The 23,709-nt window shown below is 39.2% G+C and overlaps 1 protein-coding gene across 1 annotated transcript in view; it reads right to left on the bottom strand.

Moving 5' to 3' along the window:
- The window catches only part of SNTG1 (syntrophin gamma 1), a 275,551-nt gene that overhangs the window by 174,318 nt on the left and 77,524 nt on the right, over positions 1-23,709 (bottom strand). Inside the window, exons 7-8 of the mRNA XM_075063014.1 lie at positions 2,951-3,053; positions 1,488-1,570 (exon numbers count right to left, since the gene is read on the bottom strand). Coding sequence (XP_074919115.1) covers positions 1,488-1,570; positions 2,951-3,053 — 186 coding nt within the window. The remainder of the gene's footprint in view (positions 1-1,487; positions 1,571-2,950; positions 3,054-23,709) is intronic.

Raw genomic sequence — 23,709 nt, 5'->3', positions numbered from 1 at the left:
AACATGTGCGGCAGGCTAGAGTGCTGTGCATTCACACCTTGGCTTGCTGAGCATTCAGTCTCGTCACAGAATTATTAAGTACATACACAGGGCCCAGACACTCAGCTGGTATAAACTGTCATAGCTTTATTGACCTCAAATTGATAATTTGCCTCATTATCTCCACCATTCCTGTCTGTGTTCCATTTTCTGCACTGGTGAGTCACAAAGAGGTTTCTGTAGAAGGGAGAAGATTTTACTTAACTGCTTTCTGTAACCAGTGGTTTTTCCTGGGCTCAGCAGCTCTCTTCCACACCCCACTTAGCTCATTGTAGGGGGCCAAGAGACAGATATCTATGTTTCAGGCTTAGCAAGAGAGATGACATGGGGAAATGTTGTTTTGGGTGACATTTCTTTTAAGTGGAATAAGGTGGTTGGTTTGCTTTCTTGGGGAAGGGTGCAGAATTCAGTAGTATTTTTAATTATTTTCAAGGGATAGGCTCTATTTTGATGTGTTAAAATATAAATACAAAGTAAATACCAAAAATGTTCTCTTTTATATATGCTTTGTATGTTTTGTGGGATTATTTTTAGACCTTGGAAACTGTTTGCCAACCCCATGGGAATTTTCAAAAATGATTGTGCGGAGGGGAATCTGGGGGAAAAAATGGATTGTGTCAATGAATTTAAAAAAGTTTAATTTCAATTTTTATTTTTTCCTATAAATTTTGAAATGAAAAATCATTTTGACCCCCAATCAGAATGTTTACGTTTCAATAATATCAAAATGGGATGTTTTGACAGTTTCAAACTTTTTTCAATTTTTTTTTCAAAAACCAGGAAAATTGTCACAATGAACCTTTTCCTTCGAAAAGTTTCAGTAGTGACAATTCAGCATTTTCTGGTGAAAACCATTTATTTGACAAATTCCCAACCAGCTGTAATATTTAATAGTTCAGCAGCATCCAAAGTGACTTTGAAAGTTTTCTTACCCTTACTTTTTAAGAAGCATTTGAAATGCAAGGGGCACAAATCAATTGATTATACAAATATGCCGCCAGAATGCTCTCTAACTTAAAAATATCTGTTTTCTCACTAGTAGCTGATTAAGGCAGGAGTGGAACAGCTGCCAGATCCCCTCACTAAATATACAACACTGATATTCAATTATATTCTGTAGGTGTCTCATGTTAATCATACTAGGCTGTATGTTGTTTCTTTGGCAGTTACTCTTCAAAAAGAGGAAGAAAAAATGAAAAATGGTTCCTAGCTCACCACTTAATACATTAAGACACATTTAATTGAAAATCAGTAGAGGATGCCTCAGAATAGGAGGAGTTAAAAATGTTACAGGTATATTCAAGACTAAAGGGAACTCTTATTCACCAACTAAATCCAGTGTTACTTGGGTGACCCCCATCTTTGTAGATATTTTTCTATGCCTCTCCTGGGATATTATCCATCACCTCTTTAATGAGTTAGCACTGGAAGGTAAAATAATCTCTTACCGTACTGTTGGGATGGAAGTTGAGATGTAATCCACTGTCACAGAGGGGAGATGATGTGCCACTGCTTTGGTCACTAGGAACACCTAATAAAAATAGTCATACATATAACATTGTCCCATATTACATGATGTTAGATATCATATTCAAACAGTTACATTTTTGTCCCAAGCACTGTCATGGGTACAACTGAGCTATTTACAGACAACAGTTTGTTTGTTTCTCTTTTTATTCATGAAATATCCACGGACTAATTGCTATGCGTTTGTTATTCAAAATTAGCCAATGAATAACTGACATGAACAACTGCCAACCTAGGATTTTTCACAAAGTATTACTGTGAGCATTAGCTATTTATAATTCACACTCTGATTAGCCCAGTAGTAAGGAAGTGGATTAAGATATGAGGGTTCAAGTTCCCACTCTGTTTCACTGTACATTCCAGCCAGTGCCCTATAATAAGCAGGCAAGAGCTTTCTTCCTGGACTGAGAAACCTTCCTGCAAAACAATCACTGAAACAGAAATGTATCACAGAACATTTTTGTTTTGACAATACAACTTTTTCCAATGGAAAAAAAGTTTCAGAATTTTTTTGATCAGTTCTACTTGTGAACAAAAACATTGCCTGTACAAAGTTTGTAAGAAATAAGGAATTGGTCAATGAATTCATGCAAATAAATTGAAATATTTTAGAAGATATTTCATACAACCATACACCCAAACACACACACACACAAAATAGGTTTCCGACCTAAAAATATTTTTGTTCTCATAATTAAAAACTAAACTCTATCTTCACACTTTCAGGAAAAAAAAAGAAGTTGAAAGAAAGCAGAGGTGAATAAAGACATAGTCACACATATACACAGGCACAGATACACTGTAGCTATATACAGTGGTGTACCAACAATTATAATTTACTATAATTAGCAGCAGGCAGCTGCTTCTATACATCTCTTTCAAATTCCCATTGGGGCTAGTCAACTAAAATTCTGTTGCACTAAAACAAAATACTATTCAGTTCAGAGTGTATTACTCTCCAGTTAAAGGAATATCTCCACTAAAGCCCCTGAATGAAATTTAGATTGAGAAGATAAGACCTTAAAATGTAAATGTGCAATCTCAGTTCCACATTTAGAATATATAAACCATTCCAATTTCAATGACACTGTATGTTTGAAAAAAGGATCTTTAAATACTCTGGGCCCAAACCTTAGCTCATGTAAATTGGTGTAGCCCTACTGATTTCAGTAATGCTATGCTGAGTCACACCAGTAGGGAGTATGGCCTGAAGCAAAGATAGCATTAGCTTGCAACAAAGTCAACACAGCACCCGTTGATATTAAAAGTTCATATTCAGGCCACAAAACTGACTGAAACAGCTCCTGCCAATCACTGACAGTGCACAGGAAATTTCACATGAACAACGAATTGATTTTTCTTTTAGCTAATCACAAATGCTTACATGCACAATCTTCATTCAGAGGCAATTTGAGAAAAGCAGGTGCTCTTTTCAGAAAGGACACTGTTAGGGTCACTTCTTCTCCTGCATTCCGAAGAACTTGAACCTGAAGATTCAATATAGAAGGCATAAATACATTTAAAAAAAAGACAGTAACAGTTGTAAACAAAACCTAAGTTATCGCTCACAGCTCATATTTGTTCTCTGACTTACTACATGACATATAAAAAAAGAATCAAAACCATGAAGCCTATCACAGTCTATTCTCCAGTGTCCTTAAACAAATTTGTTTTTATCAAGTGCTAGTTTGTAAATCTTTCCCATTAATGCACAGAGATTTATTTGTCTAGCTTCCATGAGCTCCTCATAAATCTACAGGATTGTGTGTAAATCCCATCCTATAGCACTGGGTATATAGAAGCAATGATGGTAGGATCACAACATATTAGATGCAGTATCTAAAACTGACTTTGTGACTGTGTTGTGCTGTCATTGTAGACATTCTGTAAATGCAAAAAAGATTATACAAACACACACACGAGAACGATTTTGTCACCCCATTACACTGTCAATTCATGAACTATGCATTAACCAACAGAATATTTCTGAGTTCTGACATGTTTCCCATCTTGGGACTAGCTAGCCAATTTGCTCACTAATGGGACGGATGCGACAGCCTGTAACCATTGAAGAGAGCCCTTGGGTCAAGACTTCCAGGCAGATCAAGTTGTGGACATCCCCTGGGTCTCCCTGTATGGAAATCCTCCTCCTCCCCTCTCTGAACAGAAGATTTATCCTCCTTCCATCTGTAGTAGTGGGCAACTCAGAGCAGTCACCACTAGAAGTGTAAACTTCCAGGTATTGACTTCAGAATTTGCTTCCTGCTGAAGAGGTGGCCAATGCATGATAAGGGTTACTGCCATCTGAAAGAGTGGGCCTTATTCCATCATTTGGCTGGTGTGCAGTGTGAGGAGAGAAGGGGCTGCATACCAGCGTAGAAGAAGAGGAGAAGCAGCATGGGAGGAGTGAACTCCTCCTGAAACTCACCTTAAAATGCTCATTTAAGAGGTAAAAAGCCACATTTCTAGTGTAACATGAATTGTCTATAGGGTCAATACAGATTATAGATTTTAAGGACAGAAGGGACCATTGGATCATCACATCTTACTTCCAGTATAACACTAACCAAATAATTTCATTCAGTTACACATACATTGAGCTCAACAACTTATGAGTGACTAAAGCATATCAACCCCATTTGAATAGAAGACAAGAATAAATAGAGAATCCATCCCTTCCCTTGGTAGTTTGTTCCAGAGGTTAATCATTCTCACTGTTATGCCTCATTTCTAATTTAAATGTCTGGTTTTTAACTTCCATCCAATATAAAAAATATCCTCAAAATCTGGTCACCCGTTCTAGCATACTCAGAGAAGGAGGGTTCCCTTACCAGCAAACCAGAATCTATAGCCTGGTCCTTTGAATATTAACCCGATCCCAAATACTTAATGTATGATGTGGTGTTAATGGTTCACTGTAACTTTGCCATAATACTATCTTAAAGCATTAAAAAAACCTATCCTCGCTAGTAGGGCTGGTTGAAAATTTCCTAGCAGATCTAGCTTTCAACAAAACAACAGGCATTTTGACTAAACAAAATTTATTGTGAAAAGTGTTTACTTTCTGTAGAAAATTTACATTTTTGTCAAAAACTGAATACGGGAATACTGGAAAGCTGAAATATTTTGATTCACATATGCTGCCACTGGGTTCAAGGGATATGTAGTTTGGTTGCCTCATGTCCTCATTCTCCTTTATGTTTCAAGCTCCTTATCCAGACTTCATCTCCCATAATTCATGTGGCCAGGAGATGTCCATGATACCCTTCCGTCTCCAAGATGCTTCATGGGAAATGTAGTTTAAGAAAAATCTCAATCTATAGAGGAGAACAAAACACTAGAACTATAACTCTCATGAGGCAATGAAGCAATTTATTTTCAATTTCAGCTAAAAAAATTGGTTTTTGATTTTTCAATAGAGTCAACATTTTCTGTGGAGTTTTATTTTATTTTTATTTTATTTTATTGATTCTATTCATTAATAAAATGCCAGGATAGTTCAACACTAGCACAGGAAATGAATTTTTTGCCATATTGTTCTAAAAGAGATGGACCAAGTTCAAAAGTAATTTGATTGAGTGGGTGTCACATAGAGTGATGAGTGCATAACTGATTTTTCTGTTTGCTGGCAAACAGTTCTGAACAAAAATTAAACAATTGGTTCAATTTGAACCAAATCTTTTTTTTTTTTTAATTTAAGAATTTCATTTTGTGTTTGTGACAGGACAGGGATTCAAACTAGGTGTCCCAGATCTCATGCGAGTTCCCTAACCACTGGGTTAAAAGTGACAAGAAGCGAGCACTGGTACCACCATCTCCTGCAGCTGTTTACTGAATGGCCAAAATTTTTCAGGTCAAATTCACGGCTAATACTGGGACAACCAAAACTGCATTTTTCACAGATTAAACTATTCATCAAACAAAAATTCATGCAGAAAATTTCACCCAGCTCTAGGCTTCACAGAACATTACTTCCCTGAAAACAGCGGACACTTGAACATAAAGATTAAAGGGTTATTGTTAGAAAGGATAGTACAGTAGAACCTCAGAGTTATGAACAACTTGGGAATTGAGGTTGTTCATAACTCTGAAATGTTTGTAACTTTGAACAGAATGTTATGGTTTTTCTTTCAAAAGTTTACAGCTGAACATTGGCTAAACGCAGCTTTGAAACTTAAGTATGCAAAATAAAAATGCTGCTTTCAACCATCTTAATTTAAATTTTAAAAGCACAGAAAGTTTCCTTACCTTGTCAAAACTTGTTTTTAAACTTCCCCTTTATTTTTAGTAGTTTACGTTTAATACAGTACTGTACTTCATATACTTGCTTTATTTTTTGGTCTCTGCTGCTGCCTAATTGCATACTTCAGGTTCCAAATGAGGTGTGTGGTTGACTGGTCAGTTCGTAACTCTGAGGTTCTACTGAATTGAGTAGTTTAGAACTAAAAGGCAGTTTAGGTCTGAGTATTAAAACACTGCACAAATGCCCAGGCATTTACCAATAGTAGCTGAATTCCCACAACAGCTAGTTTATGAGGGACAAGAGCACATTATCTAAGGGGAAAATGCATACTATTTTTTCCTCTTTCAGTTCCCTAAATGTCTATCCCTAGTGCCATGAAGTTCTGGGTTAAGTACGATGTCATACTATTGTGTATCCTGGGCCAGCTCATCGGAGCAGGAAGGGATGACTATAACAAGGTTCAAAAAAGAGCTAGATAAATTCATGGAGAATAGGTTCATTAATGGTTATTAGTCAGGATGGGCAGGGGTTGTGTCCCTAGTGTCTGTTTGCCAGAAGCTGGGAATGTGTGACAGGGGATGGATCACTTGATGATTACCTATTCTGTTTATTCCCTCTGAAGCACCTGTCATTGGCCACTGATGGAAGACAGGAAACTGGGCTGGATGGACCATTGGTCTGATGCAGGAATGGGAGAGCTGCACTGTAAAGGACCTGGTTACAGCTCCTCAATTCTCTGTTTCATGCATCTCCAGTCATGGCTGTTCTAACCTTAGTTCGGTTGTGTCCAAGCAACCATCTGCCAGCTCAGAAATCATTGGTGGTCCAGTCAATTCTATTCAGACCATGATTCTGTGGACAGCTAATTAATGAATTTAAGCTCCTTCTCCCCCCCCCTTTTAACATCAAATGAGTAAAATATGGCAAATAGTATGCTTTATTCTTTCCACAAAATTTTTACAAAAGACCCGATACTAAAGTGGGTAGCAACCTGTTTCCCGAAAATGAAACAGCAGATTTGGATAAATTGGGTCTCTCCTCAAAACATTTGGATCATGTAGCTAAGTAGTTAATGTATTGGGCATTTACCAGAAATTAACCTGAACTCTCGGTGGGCCATCCATCTTTAGTCTACTCTATGGTGAGACAAAAAGGTTCCTATAAGAACCAGTTCAAATGTCAGTACTTTGTTCTTATGATGAGCTTGAACACTTAAAAGTTATATTTATGTAAGTATGTATTTGGAAAAAGGAGTGTTTGTACAGATGACAAAAATAAGTTACTGGATTAGGCGCAGATATTTTGTATTCAACCTTCCCAGAGAAGTGGTTGCATGTGGTAAATTTCTTTCCACTAGGGTTTTCATCACTTCTCATTATATGAACATAGTGAAGGAGAATCCAGCAGTCAGTGATGAAGTCACTGATAAGCATTTTATCTACTCTCTCATCCAACCTTCATAGTGAAGAAAATGGGGACTTACTTTTTGAGTTACTTTCCATGGATTTGTCAGTTATATCTATTGAAGTGATAAGTTCGGAAGTGTTTCAACTTTCCTTTGAAATGTAAGATAAGAGGATATCTTTTGCACAGTACTAGAATATTAATTGATTTCTCAGGCCATCTTAGAACATTCTGGCATTATCACAGTAACGAACTCTTCTGAACCATTGCCAGTAGCTACAGTGCATTAATTGTAGCATGGTAATGAGTATTGAGCACAGTACTAGGGGTTGTATGCTGCTTTGTGAAATAAGGTACAGCTCAACTGGGAAGCTGCAGTCACTTACAAGGGGTGAGTTTGGCCCTCAGCACTGGGAGTTCAGGGTTTTCTTATTGGTTTTGCAATAGCTACAACTTGGAACAAATACTTTAACCTCTTTGTGCCTGGGTTTCCACGCATGTAAAATGGGGATGATAATTACCTACCTCAGAAGAGTATTGTAAAGTGTTGATTAATATTTGAAAAGTTATTTGAAATCTTTGGGTGAAACATGCAATACATGTGAAAATAATTTATATTAAGTGCTATAAAATATTGTTTCAGTATGGAATGCATTTCAAATAAATATAGGGTTGTGATTGCCTAAAAGCCTGGAAAATGAAAGCCTGAACATGGCAATATTCAGTTAACACTGGAATAAAAATGGCATTAAAATGGTTATGAACATTTTGCTTCATATAGGAAGAAAAAAGTGGGAAAAGGGAGATGAATGAATTTGTAAAAGATTTTTACATACTATAAATTGTATCTCCTGGTCTTCAAATTTTTTTAGTAAATATTTACTAGACTATTACCTGCTGGACTTTAGTTTCTTTCTCTTCCAATGGTAAATGCTTTACTTTTCAAAATAAAATCATAAAGGGAAAACAAAACTAGTTTTTAAACCTATGATTGTGTAGAAGAAAATAGCTTACAGTGCAGCTGACTTCATTTTGCTATTGCTTAAAAACAACAGGTGGACCTCATCATCCGTGGGATATGGCATATCCAGAGCTTTATCCCAGGCCACACAATTGGTTTGTTATGTGACACTGGGCAAGTCACTTAACCTGTCTGGTCACCAGTAAAATGTGTATATTACTAGCTACCTTAGCTCTGAGAGATCTACTGCTTAATAACATTCTCTCACTTTATTATAGAGAGACAAGGTGGGTGAAGTAGTATCTTGTATTGGACCAACTTCTGTTGGTGAGAGAGATGAGCTTTCAAGCTAACATAGAGCTCTTCAGGTCACCTTCCCCTTCACTTTTGTGTTAGCTCAAAAGCTTGTCTCTGTCACCAATAGAAGTTGGTCCAATACAAGATATTACCTCACCCACCTTATCTCCAATATCCTGGGACCAACATGGCTACAATAACACTGCATCTCTCTATAAAGGTCTTTTAAAATGTAGGACTAAACCATAATTCTAAATGGAAGTTTAAAACACTTAAAAGATTGAGTAGAGGTACATGGTTAAATTTTCCAGTAGCTTGCTAAATTCTATACTTCTCCTCCTCCACTCCTTTATACCAACAGTCCACTGATCTTTCTTAGTAAAACTACTCAAACTGTTGACAGAACACTTATTTTGTGTGTCTTGTTCAAGAACAACCAGCAGTTTAATTGATGAAGGGCTATCTAGTCCATAATGAATTACCTTAGTTTAAAACAGAAAGTGGTTATTTTAAGAAACGCCACTCTTGTAATAACCATACAGCTGAACTACCAAAGAAGCCAAGTTTATATATATATATATATAACATAATCCCTTGGGCCAAATTCATATCACCTTAATTTGCACATGCCAATTGAAAAAAAGAGGTTTCCAAGTGGGGTGCACTAGTTGTGTCCTACCACACCATTTCTCTTTCCACCTGTGCAGTAACCAGAAATGTGGTTCTAGGGCAAAGCCTATTGTCCTGCATATGATCAGGCCACTGTAGTAAATATACTCTTTGATTTGGTCATGCTAACACCAATTCAGATTACTTAGAGTAACTTGTATAGCATAGTGAGCTCTGCATGGGGGTTTAACCAGGTTAAAGTACAGATCTCACAAGAAATGCACTATTTTTGTTAGTGTTAGTCACAGTTCATCTACCATAACACAGAGTATGGCCTGAATTTGGCCCATTCCCTATAACATAAGACTAAGGCTGCAAGGTTTGGTTTTTTGTTTATTTTTAAAGCCACACAAAACTTGTTCAAGAAAAATAAATTATGTCTTTCAACAGTGTCACCTAGAAAATGTAGTTAACCCAGTTTAGGATTCTGTATTTTTATCAGTGCACAGTGTTGTTATGCATCCTTAACTGAAGTAAAAGAAGCTTGTCAGTTTGCAACAGACAACAGGCCAAACTGATGCACCAACATAGGTTGATGCAGGAATAGCAGAGCTGCACTGTAAAGTAGCTGGTTACAGCTCCTCAATTCTCTGTCTCATGCATCTCCAGTCATGGCTGTTCTAACCTAGACTCAGTTATGCCCAAGCAACCATCTGCCAGCTCAGAAATCATTGGTGCTCCAGTCAATTCTATTCAGACCATGATTCTGTGGATAGCAAAGTAATGAATTTAAGCTCCTCCTCCTTTTAACATCAATTGAGTTAAAATATGGCAAATAGTATGCATTATTCTTTCCACAATTTTTCTACAAAAGACCTGATACTAAAGTGGATAGCAACCTGTTTCCAGAAAATGAAACAGCAGATGTGGATAAATTGGGTCTCTCCTCAAAACATTTGGATCATGTAGCTAAGTATCTAAAGTATTGGGCATCTACCAGAAATTAACCTGAACCCTTGGTGGATCATCCATCTTTAGTATATTCTATGATGAGACAAAAAGGTTCTTATAAGAACCAATTCAAATGTCCATAATTTGGCTAACATAAACGTGACCATTTGTAATACAGTTTTATTAGAATTAATATGGTTTGAAATAAAACTTAAGACAAGGCCAATATAATAATTGAAAGCAGCAGACTAACATTGAAGCTGCGTTCAGAACCTTAAGCACATTATAATGTTACACAAACAAGCAACTCTAATCTGAAAAGTAATGACAACTTAGTGATTTCTAGCCCTGTCTGCATTTCTTTTGCAGCCTTTTTTCAGAGCTCCAGGATGGATATTGACTGCTTGTGGAGTTTATCTGTTTGGGTTTTCTTTTTCTAATCTCCTGCTCTGGCATTATTCCCATTTCCTTTTATCTTCAGGCAACTGCAGAAGTGTCCTCAGATTCATTTCTCTTCCTCTGACAACTTCACTGGGAGCAGAAGCAGGTCCACTAAGTCACTGAGATCACCCAAGGGGTGCAATCATCAAACTGAGTACCCCAATGCAATATGAGAACACAGAGCAGGATATTGAAGGCATGTCTACGATGGAATACACCCATGTAGTCACACTCTACACACTACTGTACTAATCTTTATGCAAGGAATGCCTTGCAAGGTATGATTTAAAAAAAAACACTCAATTTGTTGGTCAGTATTGTCTTGATAAAAGGTGTGGCAACAGTGCAAAATGTGCTGTTATAAAATTACCCCATATGATGTTATTAACACATGTTCCATACCCCACAACTATGTCCAGGCAGAAGGTATGTTTGTCTTGAATGAAAGAGTATATGTTTGCCTTAATTTGCATTTAAGCAGTAAACAAAATCAAGCAGGAAGGGAAAACAAAGGAAGCTGAAATAGGCAAAAAAAGTAAACAGCAGGGAACATCCTTCCACACAGACTCTTTGCCTCCTAACTCCCAGCTGGAAATGTTTTTCAAGAGGGGCATTGAGACTATAAAAATAAGGGCCAAACACTCCAGGACACGCATCTCTCTCTCTCTCTCTCTCCCCTCCCGTCTGTGTCTGGCATCGCACCTAAGACAACAAAGGAAAACAGCCATTGGACTCTGGGGTGGGAGGTCCTGACCTGAAGAGTTTGGACAGTGACCTTTCTAGAAGTATGTAGTGAGAAATTTTGCTTGACTCTAATATAATTTGTTAAATTAGACAATATAAGCATTTTATATAATTTTTTCTCGTAACCATTTCTGACTTTTATGCCTCATCACTTAAATATATTTCTTTGTAGTTAATAAACTTGTTTCAATGTTTCCTCTAATCCAGCGTGTTTAAGTTAAGTGTCTGGGTAACTCCATTTAAGGTAATAAACTGGCCTATTATCCCCTTAAAGGAATAACAGACTTAATATATTTGTCCTGTACAGGAGAGGGCTGGGCAGGACAGAGCATACATTTCTGGGGGAAATCTGGGAATAGGATATGTGTTGGCATCAACCTGCAGTATAACCAAGGCTGGTGATAGCAGACGTAACCCAAGTGTGGCTGGTGGGCTGCAGTTACACACAGACACTCAGGGTGTGGCTTGCATGCTGGAAGGTTGTTTGTGATCACTCCACATGGGAACTACTTCAGCAAAGCATAGTATGGCATCCAAGGTTGAAGAGCAAGGGTGACAATCCCCCCATTGGTCTGAATTTTGCCCCGGTATGTCACAATGCCTCAAGGAGCTTACACAACAGCCTGTATAATGAACAGACCCACCTCAATAAACCCACCAGAACAGAATAAAAAAGTAGTAGATACACAAACTCAAAATCCCTCGAATGGTGTAATGTAAATAACTTCCCTGGAACTGTGGAGGACCTATATTGATCTGTTAGGGTAATGTTAGAGAGGTATTCCAAGTTCCTAGAGATCGTCTTCCTGCACTTCAGAGGGAAACTTATTGGAGCCAACAACAGCTGGCACGGTCCTAGTTAACCAGGAGAGGAGCACACACTGAGGGAATGCAGGGGTGTCCCACCCCTTCAGCATCTCTAGCCAGTCACTTGAAAGCTTGGAGAGGAACGGAGATAACTCAACCTTCTTCCTCATTTTTTATTAATGTAAACCTTAACCTGGGCCACTCGGAGCCTCTTTTTGCTGAGTTCCAGGGTTCCCTCTCATACCCTGGAATGGCTCAGTCTGACCCTTCTGGATGCATTAAGAGTCGTTGCCTCTGAGGTGTGTGAGCATTCATTTGTGCAGCTTTGCCAGAGAACATGGGCCTTCGATCACTGCTCCAGGGGTGTGAGAATCTCAGCTTCCATGATTTGAAGCAGATGAGGCCCACAGGTAATGCTCCACTGTGGATGAAGAGTTGCAGGAGGAGTGTAGTGGGAGGACATATCCTTAATCCCAGATGGAAGAGCAGAGTAGAATGGGGAGATCTTAATGGATGGGAAACCAGATTCCAGCTGGGACCATTCACTTTGCAGCTGCTGGTGAGTCAGATGGGCACATCCCCTTCTCCTTATACAAGACGCACATGAGTAAGACTCAGAATTTGAGTCTGGGGACAGTAAAACTACATCCTAATTGAGGTTGAATTGGAGGATTGAGAGTGTGTCCCTGGGCCCCTACCCCTTAGCCTGCTACTCGTCCAGAATAGGCCCCATGGTCCCACAGATGGGGTTCACCCATGACCAACAGGAGGGGAAGGGATATGAAAAATGTCTTGTTCCATTATGTAGCTACTCAGGTCCTTTCACCCTTGGCTGTGATGACTAACATCCCCTGCCCAACAAGGGATGTGGGGTGAATTGGCTAAACCATTGGCCCTGGTTTCATAAAGACTAGGCAGCCTTCCAGAAAAAGTTTCCTCCCATCCCCAGTTAGATAGACAACACTATCACAGGCTTGGGGTGGAGCCCGTGTCTCAGCAGGCCATGGAGCAATCAGGGCAGGAGACACACTCATCTCCAGTTACCAGCACACCCCCTGGGGCCACATATATTGTACCTGTCTATGATGACACACAAGTATGAGACATGGGAGCCAATGCTCTGAGATCTTTCGTGAAGACTGATCGACCTCTTGGGATGCATTTAGCAAAAGAGGTAGAAAATAAAAAATATGGAAAGGGGAGTTTATGGATTTATTCACCCTACTTTTTTGTGAGGTTCAGGCAGAGGACACTTTAAAGGGAAAAGAAAGATGATGACTAACCCTGCAGACCTAAGGCAGCTCTCATCCTTGGTAACTGAGCTGTGACATTTTGCATATATGTAAGCATAATTTGTGGGAGAAATCCTGAGAGAAGTGTTAGCTTGTTCAAGCATAAGGACTTAATAGCAAAGGCTCATGCTTCATACAAGGGTGTAACCTGGTTAAGATATGATAAAGAATTTAGACAGAAGGTGGAAGAGGAGCCAGAATTGCCATGGAATTAAAAGACCTGGACCTATGGCTGGAGTATATTGCTCCTTATCATTGTGTCCAGCTGGCTTCTGCAGACAGCAGGTTGTCAGTGCCCATACTACAGGCACTAAGATAGTTTGTTTTGCATTTAATAGTTGGATGTATTTTTGTTCAACACCACTGCAGGAAGTGTGAGGTCAGCATGGTGCCCTCCTTTGCTATAGAGGCAATGGAAAGGCTCCATAAGGTGGTAAGAAAGGAAGTCAAGAAGGGTCCAATACCTCATCAGAGCCAGTGGGCGGATGTAGCACTTATGGGAAAAGGCCTCCTTTCTCCAGTTAAATCACGAGCATTATAGACTATTCTAAAAGGATGGACATGGCTTATTTGTTAAATGGATTTTCAGCTGATTTCCAAATTCATAGGAAGGAGCAAGGTGTCACATTTGGGCTGAGGATTTCAGATCTGTAAAAGGATTTGAGCCTGTAGTGCAGGACAATATTTGAGCAGAGGCTGCAGTGAAGAGAGTAGTGGGACCATTCTCAAGCCTTCCAAAATGCCAGACATTTCTATTTCTCCTTTAAATGAGATATCAGAAAAGGTCAAGGGAGAACACAGGATTATCCATCACTTATCTTAAGCTAGGGCTGCTCTATAAATCATTATCAATCTGTAATTAAGTTCAGTCTGATATTCCTTGTTTGATGCCACCATAGCCATGGTTAGAGTGTGGGGTTCCGGTGCTTTTAACAAAATGTAAGATCAAGTCTGCACTCAGGTTACTTCCTGTGCACTCCAGAGACTTTAACTTGCTGGGTTTTGAGGACCATTACTATTTCAATAAGGTCAGAGAATGGGGTGGTTCAGGTCATTATGAAGGACATTATGTTCTTGAATTAGTATTCCCAATATTAGTGGCAGTCACTATTTGGGGGGAGACATTCATGAATAAAAGTTTTGTTTCTGGTGTGACAATCAATCAGATAGTGAATGGGCAGCCAGTTAAGTCTACTTAATTAACCAGTTTGTACTTGCAAATCGAAGAAGCTTCTATTAAGGTCACATTTAAACATCAACCTCTGTGCAAATCAGGTAATGTGCATTTGTGGATAATAAATGACTGCAAGTTTGCTTATAAGGTATCATCATAGTAATGACATGTTGGCCAGAGATGAATGAGTGAGTTCATGCAGTGAAGGGAGGACAGTTTATTAATATTTAACAATGATTGAATGCAAATATAATTCACAACGGAAGTCCACAAAGACATATGCAACCAATTTTTAGGTCATCCATTCCAACAGATAATTAAAAAGTCCAGCAAATGAAGTTGGGTATATATTATATATGTCAGTTTTTTCTAAAGGAGCAACTATTTCTAAACTCACCAATGAACAGCCTGCAAAACTTAGTGAAGTACTGATTGAGATAAATCTTTCAGACAGCTCAACCCTTTCAATTAAGTAATATTATACACTTCAATCAGCATTACAAAGTGCAGTAATATTTCAAATCATGATAGCAATAGACCTATGATTACTGATTAGTTGCATGCTTATGCTCTCAACATTAATTTAGAGATGTGTCAGCAAAAAAGAACATTGCACACAAATGAGAATAAAAGTTTTATAAAACAGAAGCATGAAAAAATGTTGTGACAGCATTTTCATGCTCTTCTCTTACTAATGCTTGACACCATTAATAAATGTCATCCCAAAGAACATTGCTGTAATCACACAATGTGTTCCCAGATGATGTACTCTAGCTCCTAGCTCTGAGATGCTAAATACTGCATTCCCTGGTCTCCCAAGTATTTCAAACCATATGCAGGCCATCAGCTCCATATGGAGATTATGAAAACCAAGGAGTTTAAAAGTTATGTATTTAGATTCTGGTCTGCAAGAAACTCCATACCAAAGGGCACCTATCCAAAGCACCCTTGGCATAAATTTGAACCATATATTTAAATGCAATAAGAACCTGGAGTTACAAAACAAAAGTCACCCAAAACAGCAGCCTTCCCCAGCACATACCATTTAATCATTGAGTTAAGAGTAACTCTTTAAACCCCTCACCACGCTTTCCCAGCAGACATAAATACCACTCTCAATGGCCTTAACTCTGCTGGGGGGGGAGGGATAGCTCAGTGGTTTGAGCATTGGCCTGCTGAACCCAGGGTTGTGAGTGCAATCCTTGAGAAGGCCATTTGGGGCAAAAATCTATCTGGGGATTGGTCCCACTTTAAGAAGGGGGTTGGACTAGATGACCTCCTGAGGTCCCTTCCAACCCTGATAGTCTATGATTCACCAATGCCCAGTCATACTGACATGTTTTGCACCTTGCCAAGAAGGTCAAAAACTTCAGATGATTTTGGATGACCTTGGCAGGAGCCAGAGGGGAGGTGGAAACCATTTCAAAGGAAAGAGGTCCTTACAGAGAATAGTTTGTCAGCAGACCCTTTCTTTTATAATGAGGGCCATGGGGTTCAAATGAGCTTCTGCTGTGGCAGGCAGTTTAACATGGGGAAAGAGGCAGGACTTGAGACATTTAAAGTTTTATAGGTGATAACCAACACCTTATAGTCCACTCAGAAACAGTCAGGCAGCCAGCGCAGGGATAGGATACAGAGGGACCTAGACAAATTAGAGGATTGGGTCAAAAGAAACCTGATGAGGTTGAACAAGGACAAATGCAGAGTCCTGCACTTAGAACAGAAGAATCGCATTCACTGTTACAGACTAGGGACCGAATGGCTAGGCAGCAGCTCTGCAGAAAAGGACCTAGGGATTACAGTGGACGAGAAGCTGGATATGAATCAACAGTGTGTACTTAATGGCATTTTGGCCTGTATAAGTAGGGGCATTCCAGCAGATTGAGGTGGATCATTCCCCTTATTCACATAGTAGGGCCTCATCTGGAGTACTGTGTCCAGTTTTGGCCCCACACTACAAGAGGATGTGGAAAAACTGGAAAGAGTTCAGAAGAGGGAAACAAAATATTAGGGGGCTGGAGCACATGACTTTATGAGGGAGGCTGAGGGAACTGGGATTGTTTAGTCTGCAGAAGAGAAAAATGAGGGGGGATTTGATAGCTGCTTTCAACTACCTGAAAGGAGGTTCCAAAGAGGATGGATCTAGACTGTTCTCAGTGGTACCTGATGTCAGAACAAGGAGTAATGGTCTCAAGTTGCAGTGGGGGAGGTTTAGGTTGGATATTAGGAAAAACTTTCACTAGGAGGGTTGTGAAGTACTGGAACGGGTTACCTAGGTAGGTGGTGGGATCTCCTTCCTTAGAGGTTTTTAAGGTCAGGCTTGACAAAGCCCTGGCTGGGATGCTTTAGTTGGGAATTGGTCCTGCTTTGAGCAGCGGTTGGACTAGATGACCTCCTGAGGTCCCTTCCAACCCTGATATTCTATGATCACAGAGCCCTGGTGATGCAAGATCCTGGCACTGTGAGATCCTGTTTAGTAAACCTGCTACTACATACTGCAACAGTTTGTTTCCAGATTGATTTAAAGTGAAGCCACACATAGGCCGTACTGCAGTAATCCAGACTTGAAGTGACTAAGGAATGAACTGTAGTAACAAGGTCCTCATCTGAAAGAAATGGATGCAAGTGCCTGGACAGCTGCAGATAGAAAAATACTCTTGGCTGTTGATGCAAAATTATGATATAATAAATGAGTATTCAACATAGTGTCCAGATTCTGCACAGGAGTAACAAAGGGTGGGAAAACACCCTGAGCAAAAGGGGCAGGGGAGCATCAGCCTTACCATACTTTTAGTTGCTTCCAACAACTATCTGGACTGGAGTTTCAGCCTGCTAATTCTAGTTCATGTTCCAGTCTCTCCCAAACAATGGGCTAGAGTAGCTATTCAATTTTTCATGAATGTGCTAAACTATCTGCTAAATTTACCAAATATTTTCTGGCCAGATGTGGACTTTTCTTCTCTTGGTACATGCATGCAGCACAGTTCCAAGGGCAGAATTTTAGCCTTGGGTTAAAAACAAAACCAAACCAAAACCAGTAGTGTTTGGTTCACTATTCACAACAAAGAAATTATTCACTGAATTTAGCTTGTCTATGTCTGTTCATTCTTTGTCCATCAACAGAACACAATTTACAAATGTATTTTCTGTTCAAAATTATTCAAAGGTTTTATGTGCATATATTTCAGCCTCTGGAATGCTCACCGGCTTTTTGCTTCATGTATGGCAATGGTTATTTCATATTCACGATTAAAAATGTGTACCATTTTGATTGGACATTCAAATCTGTTCCACGACTGGATAGGCAAATCTCTTCCAATCAGATTTCTTGTGTGAATACTTGAAATTATGAATTGAAAATTAATTTACTGTGAATTCCTGCAATATTTAATATTTACAGTTTTGGTGACTGTTCCCGCTGAATTAAATTTATTTAAAAAATCATGAATACACACACACACACACGTACGTGAGCATCGAGCTTGATAGCCAGCTAGTTACCAACATGTAATCAAATCTAATGTATGATACTGTATGGTGTGCTGTGTAGGACAAGGATACTATACAGTGCTGAGACTAATCAACTAATAATCTTATTTTATACATTCTGGTGAAAGGCTAACTGTCAGAAGAATTAAATACTTACTAGACATGTAAAGACTACACATTTCTCTGTTCAAAAGAGATGTGCACACATTCATAAAAGGGAATTCTATCAGATCGCTCCTATCACAAATATAGGTGTCACCAGTAGAAAAACAGAAATAATTCTTTGCCCATTTTCATGGAATTTCATAAGAATTTGATTATGAAAATTTCCAGTGCCTGAAATTTTAATGAAAAATTAAGAAATGAAGAATGTACCCAGTTACTGTATCTATGCCAGATATGAAACAGAATTTTAGGATAGCATCTAATTTATTTTACCCTCTCCTGCTCCATATCTGCTTCCAGTATTACCTCCTGCACTGCTTAGTGAATGGTGGTGAATGGTGGTAATACTGTGGTGGTGCACAGTAGAACCCTAAGAACATTGAATGTGTCCTAATTATTTTGCTGATTAACTAAGGACAATCACGGAAGAAATAAACACTTGGCTCTTCCATACAGACTCTTTTCAAAGGATTGTAAAACACTAAACATTGGGGTGAAACTCAAACTTGTGTAGAAATCCTGCACAAGGACTTTGTGCTTCTGAAGTCCTCCTGTAGCCTTCATTTGAGTGATGACATAACCCTCGTTCTGGCCCTCTGCATAGGTGAGCGTTACCCAGTAAGCCTCACAGTACCCCTGTGAGATGCTGTAGCTAAGTATATATCCACAGGCTCTTGTAGTTAGAAATAATAATGCTAGTAGATCTTTATACATCATTGTACAAACAGGAAACACATACAGAGAAGTTAACTGATTGCCACGTCACACAGCAAGACTGACAGAACAAAGAATGCCACTCAGATCCTCCTCCTTCCAAGCCTGATTCTCCACATTAACAATTAGACTGAACTTCCTGTCAAGAGACATACACAAACAACACTCATAACTGGTAACTTGCTAGTCATTCAGTTCTAAAATTGATACTAATAAGAATCCAGTAGGTGACTCAAAAAAGTATTAAGAATGTTTAAGAAAATCAGATAACAAGGTCCTTGTTGTGGTTGAAACTCAGTTGTAAATTATTTTTTTCACCATAATTTTTCCAAAATTAGCATAAAAATATAAATTTCTGAAATCCACTGGTTCGCAATGTTTTAATTTCTCTTTCCAAAACCAGATTACAAGTGTCAGAGACTGTTAAAAGAACTATCACCATCATTTTAAAAAATTCAACTAGTCAGTCTCAACAGCTATCAACATTGTTTTAAATCAAATAATATAAGTTCTAGCCTTACTTAAATTAGTAGCTATAATAGATACACTTTCTACCAACTGTCTATACTTAAACATCATAAAACTACTGTCCCAGGAGAGGTGAAAAATATGTGGTGATAATACCAACGTTCTGCAAATGACATGGGGTTCAATAGGCCTTATGTGAGGCCAAGATAAAATGTATAATATCACGGTTTCTGGACATCCAAATCCAGATATCAAAATTCTACAGAAATGTGAAGTTTTCTTCCATTTAGGACTAAGGACTATGGTGAGACCACATCACTTCCAATTCAAATATCGATCAGGTGACAAATCTGAGGAACTGTTCCTGGTTGAGGTGTCAATAGAGGAGGTTTTGGAAAAAATTAATACATTATATATATATATATATATAATGTATATATATATACATAGGCTGTTCTGCATAGGCTTAAACCCCCTCAGCCAGATAATCACAAGGACTGGATACGGGTACAGGTTCAGGAGTGGAACTACCATCAGCCACCTCCTCTACATGGATGACATCAAGCTGTATGCTAAGAATGAACGAGACATCGACTCGCTATCCACCTGACGCGGTCTCAGTGAGGGTATCGGGATGTTCATTTCGGACTGGAGAAGTGTGGCCGGATGGTGTGAAGAGGGGAGGTGTCAAGACTGACTGGGGTGGAACTAAGCCAGGCCACATAGCAGACATACAGACCAGCTCAAGTACCTTGGTGTCCCACAGTCACATGGAACCACGATGAGGAGGCAAGGAAGACAGCAACATCCAAGTATCACAAGGATAGACAGTTCCTGAAGAGCCAGCTCAGTGGGACAGAACAAGATCCACGTCATCACGGATACGCCTGCCAGTCATCAGATACCTTGCCGGTATGTGAGCTGGCCCAGGAGGACATGGGGCTGCCGATGTGAAAACCGAGCTCCTCACAATGCACGGAGGTTTCCACCCCAAGTCAACACCCAGAGACTGTTACCAGCGGAAGAAGGCGGGCGGGGTTGGTGAGCGTCCAAGGCCACTGTCCTGGATGAAACCGGACATCCAGGAGGTACATCAGTAGATGGCCCCAAAGATGAGCTGCTGAGAGAAGCCTGAGCAGCGGCAGGACATGGGAGGAAGACCAGCAGAAGAAGTGCCATGGCAAGACAGACCCTGCATGGGATGTACCATCCCCAGATGCTGAGGTGGCTGCATTGGGAAATCCTACCAGTGGCTGGAAAGGGCTGGACTAAAAGACAGCCTCTGAGCCACTGATTTCTATAGCAGCTACCCTCACTATCTCTCTCTCTTTCTCTCTCTCCCCCCCCATATCTCATCTCTCTATCTCTATCTATCTATCTCTCTTATATCTCTAATATCTCTCTCTCTCTCTCTCCTATCTCTATCTCTATCTATCTCTAGTATCTCTCTCTCTCTCTCTCTCTCTCTCTCTCTATCTCTATCTAGCTCTATCTCTATCTCTCTCTATCTCTATCTCTCTAATCTATCTCTAGTATCTCTATCTCTATCTCATATCTCTATCTCTCTCTATCTCTATCTCTATCTATCTCTATCTCACACTAGATATATATATATATATATATAGTCACCAGGACCAGGTGGTATTCACCCAAGTATTCTAAATGAACTCAGATATGAAATTGCAGAATTACAAACTGTGGTATATAACTTAAATCAACTTCTATACCAGATGACAAGAAGATAGCTAAATGTCAGACCATTTTTTTTTTAAAAAGGCTCCAGAGTGGATCCTAGCAGCTATAGGCTGGTAAACCTAACTTCAGTACCAGGTAAATTGGTTGAAATTATAGTGAACAACAGATTTATCAGATACATAGGTGAACACAATTTCTTGGGGAAGAGTCAATGTGGTTTACATAAAGGGAAATCATGCCTCACCAATCTACCAATCTCAAGATAGTTAAGTCCAAAACAGACTACAAAGGGTTACAGAGTGATCTCACCAAACCGGATTATTGGGCTACAAAATGGCAGATGAAATGCAACGTTGATAAATGCAAAGTAATACACATTAGAAAATATAGTCTAAACTATACATACAAAATGATGGGATCTAAATTAGCTATTACCACCCAAGAAAGAGATCTTGGAGTCAACATGAATAGTTAGTTCTCTGAACACATCTGATGAATGTGCAGCAGCAGTCAACAAAGCTAATAGAACATTGGAACCATTAGGAAAAAGATAGATAATAAACAGAAAATAGCATATTGCCTCTATATAAATCCATGGTACTTCCACGCCTTGAATACTGCATGCATTTCTAGTCCTACCATCTCCAACAGATATATTAGTAATGCACTTCTCTGTACATTTTCCAACAGAAAATATGAATGGTATGGAACAGCTTCCATATGAGGAAACATTAAAAAGACTGGGACTACTAAGCTTGGAAAAGAGGCAACTAAGGGGGGATGGGGAGATATCATAGAAGTCTGAACAATCATGAATGGTGTGCAGAAAATGAATAGAGAACTGTTATTTACCCCTTCACATAACACATGAACCAGGGGTCACCCAATGAAATTAATAGGAAACAGGTTTAAAATAAACAAAGAAAGGACTTCTTCACACAATGAAAAGTCAACCTGTGGAACTCATTTCCAGGGGATGCTGTTAAGGACCAAAACTATGACTGGATTCAAAAAGAATTAGATAAGTTCATGGAAGATAGGACCATTACACACTATTAAGCAAGATGGTCAGGGATGAAATCCGTTGACCTGGGTGTCTCTAAGACTCTGACTGCCAGATGCTGGGACTGGAAAACAGAGAATGGATCACTTGATAATTGCCCTTTTCAGTTCATTATCTTTGAAGCATCTGGTATTGGCCACGGTCAGAAGACAGGATACTGGGTTAGATGGACCATTGGTCTGACCCACTATGGCCATTCTTATGTTCAAAGCTTCTTTGGAAAATAGTATCAGAGGGGTAGCCATGTTAGTCTGGATCTGTAAAAGCAGCAGTGAGTCCTGTGGCACCTTATAGACTAACAGATGTATTGGAGCATGCATGTCATCCGACGAAGTGGGTTTTCACCCACAAAAGCTCATGCTCCAATATGTCTGTTAGTCTATAAGGTGCCACAGGACTCTTTGCTGCTTCTTTGGAAAATGTGTGCTATACTTACCACTGAACAGCAGCAGACAAAAACATTTACTCAAATTGAAGAAACTAGAGGAGAAATTCTGCTTTGAGTTCTACTGGTCTTCTTACAAGTTTTGCACAATCTCCAATACAACCATCAACATTTTGCACACCAGAAAAGTGCTTAACAAGATGGAATAGGTGAATATAATTTAGTTTACACAGAGCTAGAAAAGGCAGCTAAATGTTTCCTAATGTATCCCACCAGATATTATGGTGGTAGATACTAAAGCCTTTAAACTGAACTAAACTAAAACAGAAGCTTATATAGAGAGCTGTATTCCAAAGTCAGGAAAGCTCGGCTATAAATAAAGTGAAAATTCATGAATTTTACTAGCATTATGATAATGTAGGTACACAACTGTCTATCTTCCACTAGCCCATAAAGAGAGATTTCTTATATTAGGCACAATTTCTGGGACCATTCATAAGCAATTCTATGACTCGGTCCACATATCTGAGGCATCGGCAGCAGCATACACTGATAACGAGGAAGTGCTGAAAGTTGTACATTTTTCTCAAACAGACATTTCAGTTTCTTGATGTTCTCAGCAATATCTGGAGAAAGTTTGGATTACTTTCCTGGGCCTTAAACATGTCTTCTTCTCAGCAGACAATGATAGCTAAATAACAAAACACACTTAAGGATTCTCACCTCAAAACATCCACCACTTAATCTACTATTTTAATTCAGGAGTTCTCTACTTTTTCATACACAGACCATATTTTCATACACAGATTGCCTGTGATACCTACCCTCACATACGCAACTGCATAATATCCATATGGCAACTACAACTGCTTATGTAGAACAGTAACACTAGAAAATATATTCATGTATTTTAGCTACCTTTTAATGCAGTTTAGCCCCTGGAAACAATTAGAAGAAGCTAGCACCACATGACTTGCCAGCTGTTTGTAGACCACTGGCAACTGCTCAGCAGATTGGCAATGGTCCACAGAGCACAGTTCAATCGTACACATTTTCTTGACAGTGAATGCAGGTGGAAAAGATGGGGATCAATATGAAAATTGTAAGGTGGATAAGGAACTGGTTAAAGGGGAGACTCCAACGGGTCATACTGAAGGGTGAACTGTCAGGCTGGAAGGAGGTTACTAGTGGAGTTCCTCAAGGATCAGTTTTGGGACCAATCTTATTTAATCTTTTTATTA

The sequence above is a fragment of the Chelonoidis abingdonii genome, chromosome 2 (assembly GCF_003597395.2).
Source record: "Chelonoidis abingdonii isolate Lonesome George chromosome 2, CheloAbing_2.0, whole genome shotgun sequence".
NCBI lineage: Eukaryota > Metazoa > Chordata > Testudines > Testudinidae > Chelonoidis > Chelonoidis abingdonii.
Note: the sequence above shows the minus strand (reverse complement) of the source record. Positions and strands in the feature narration are given on the sequence as shown.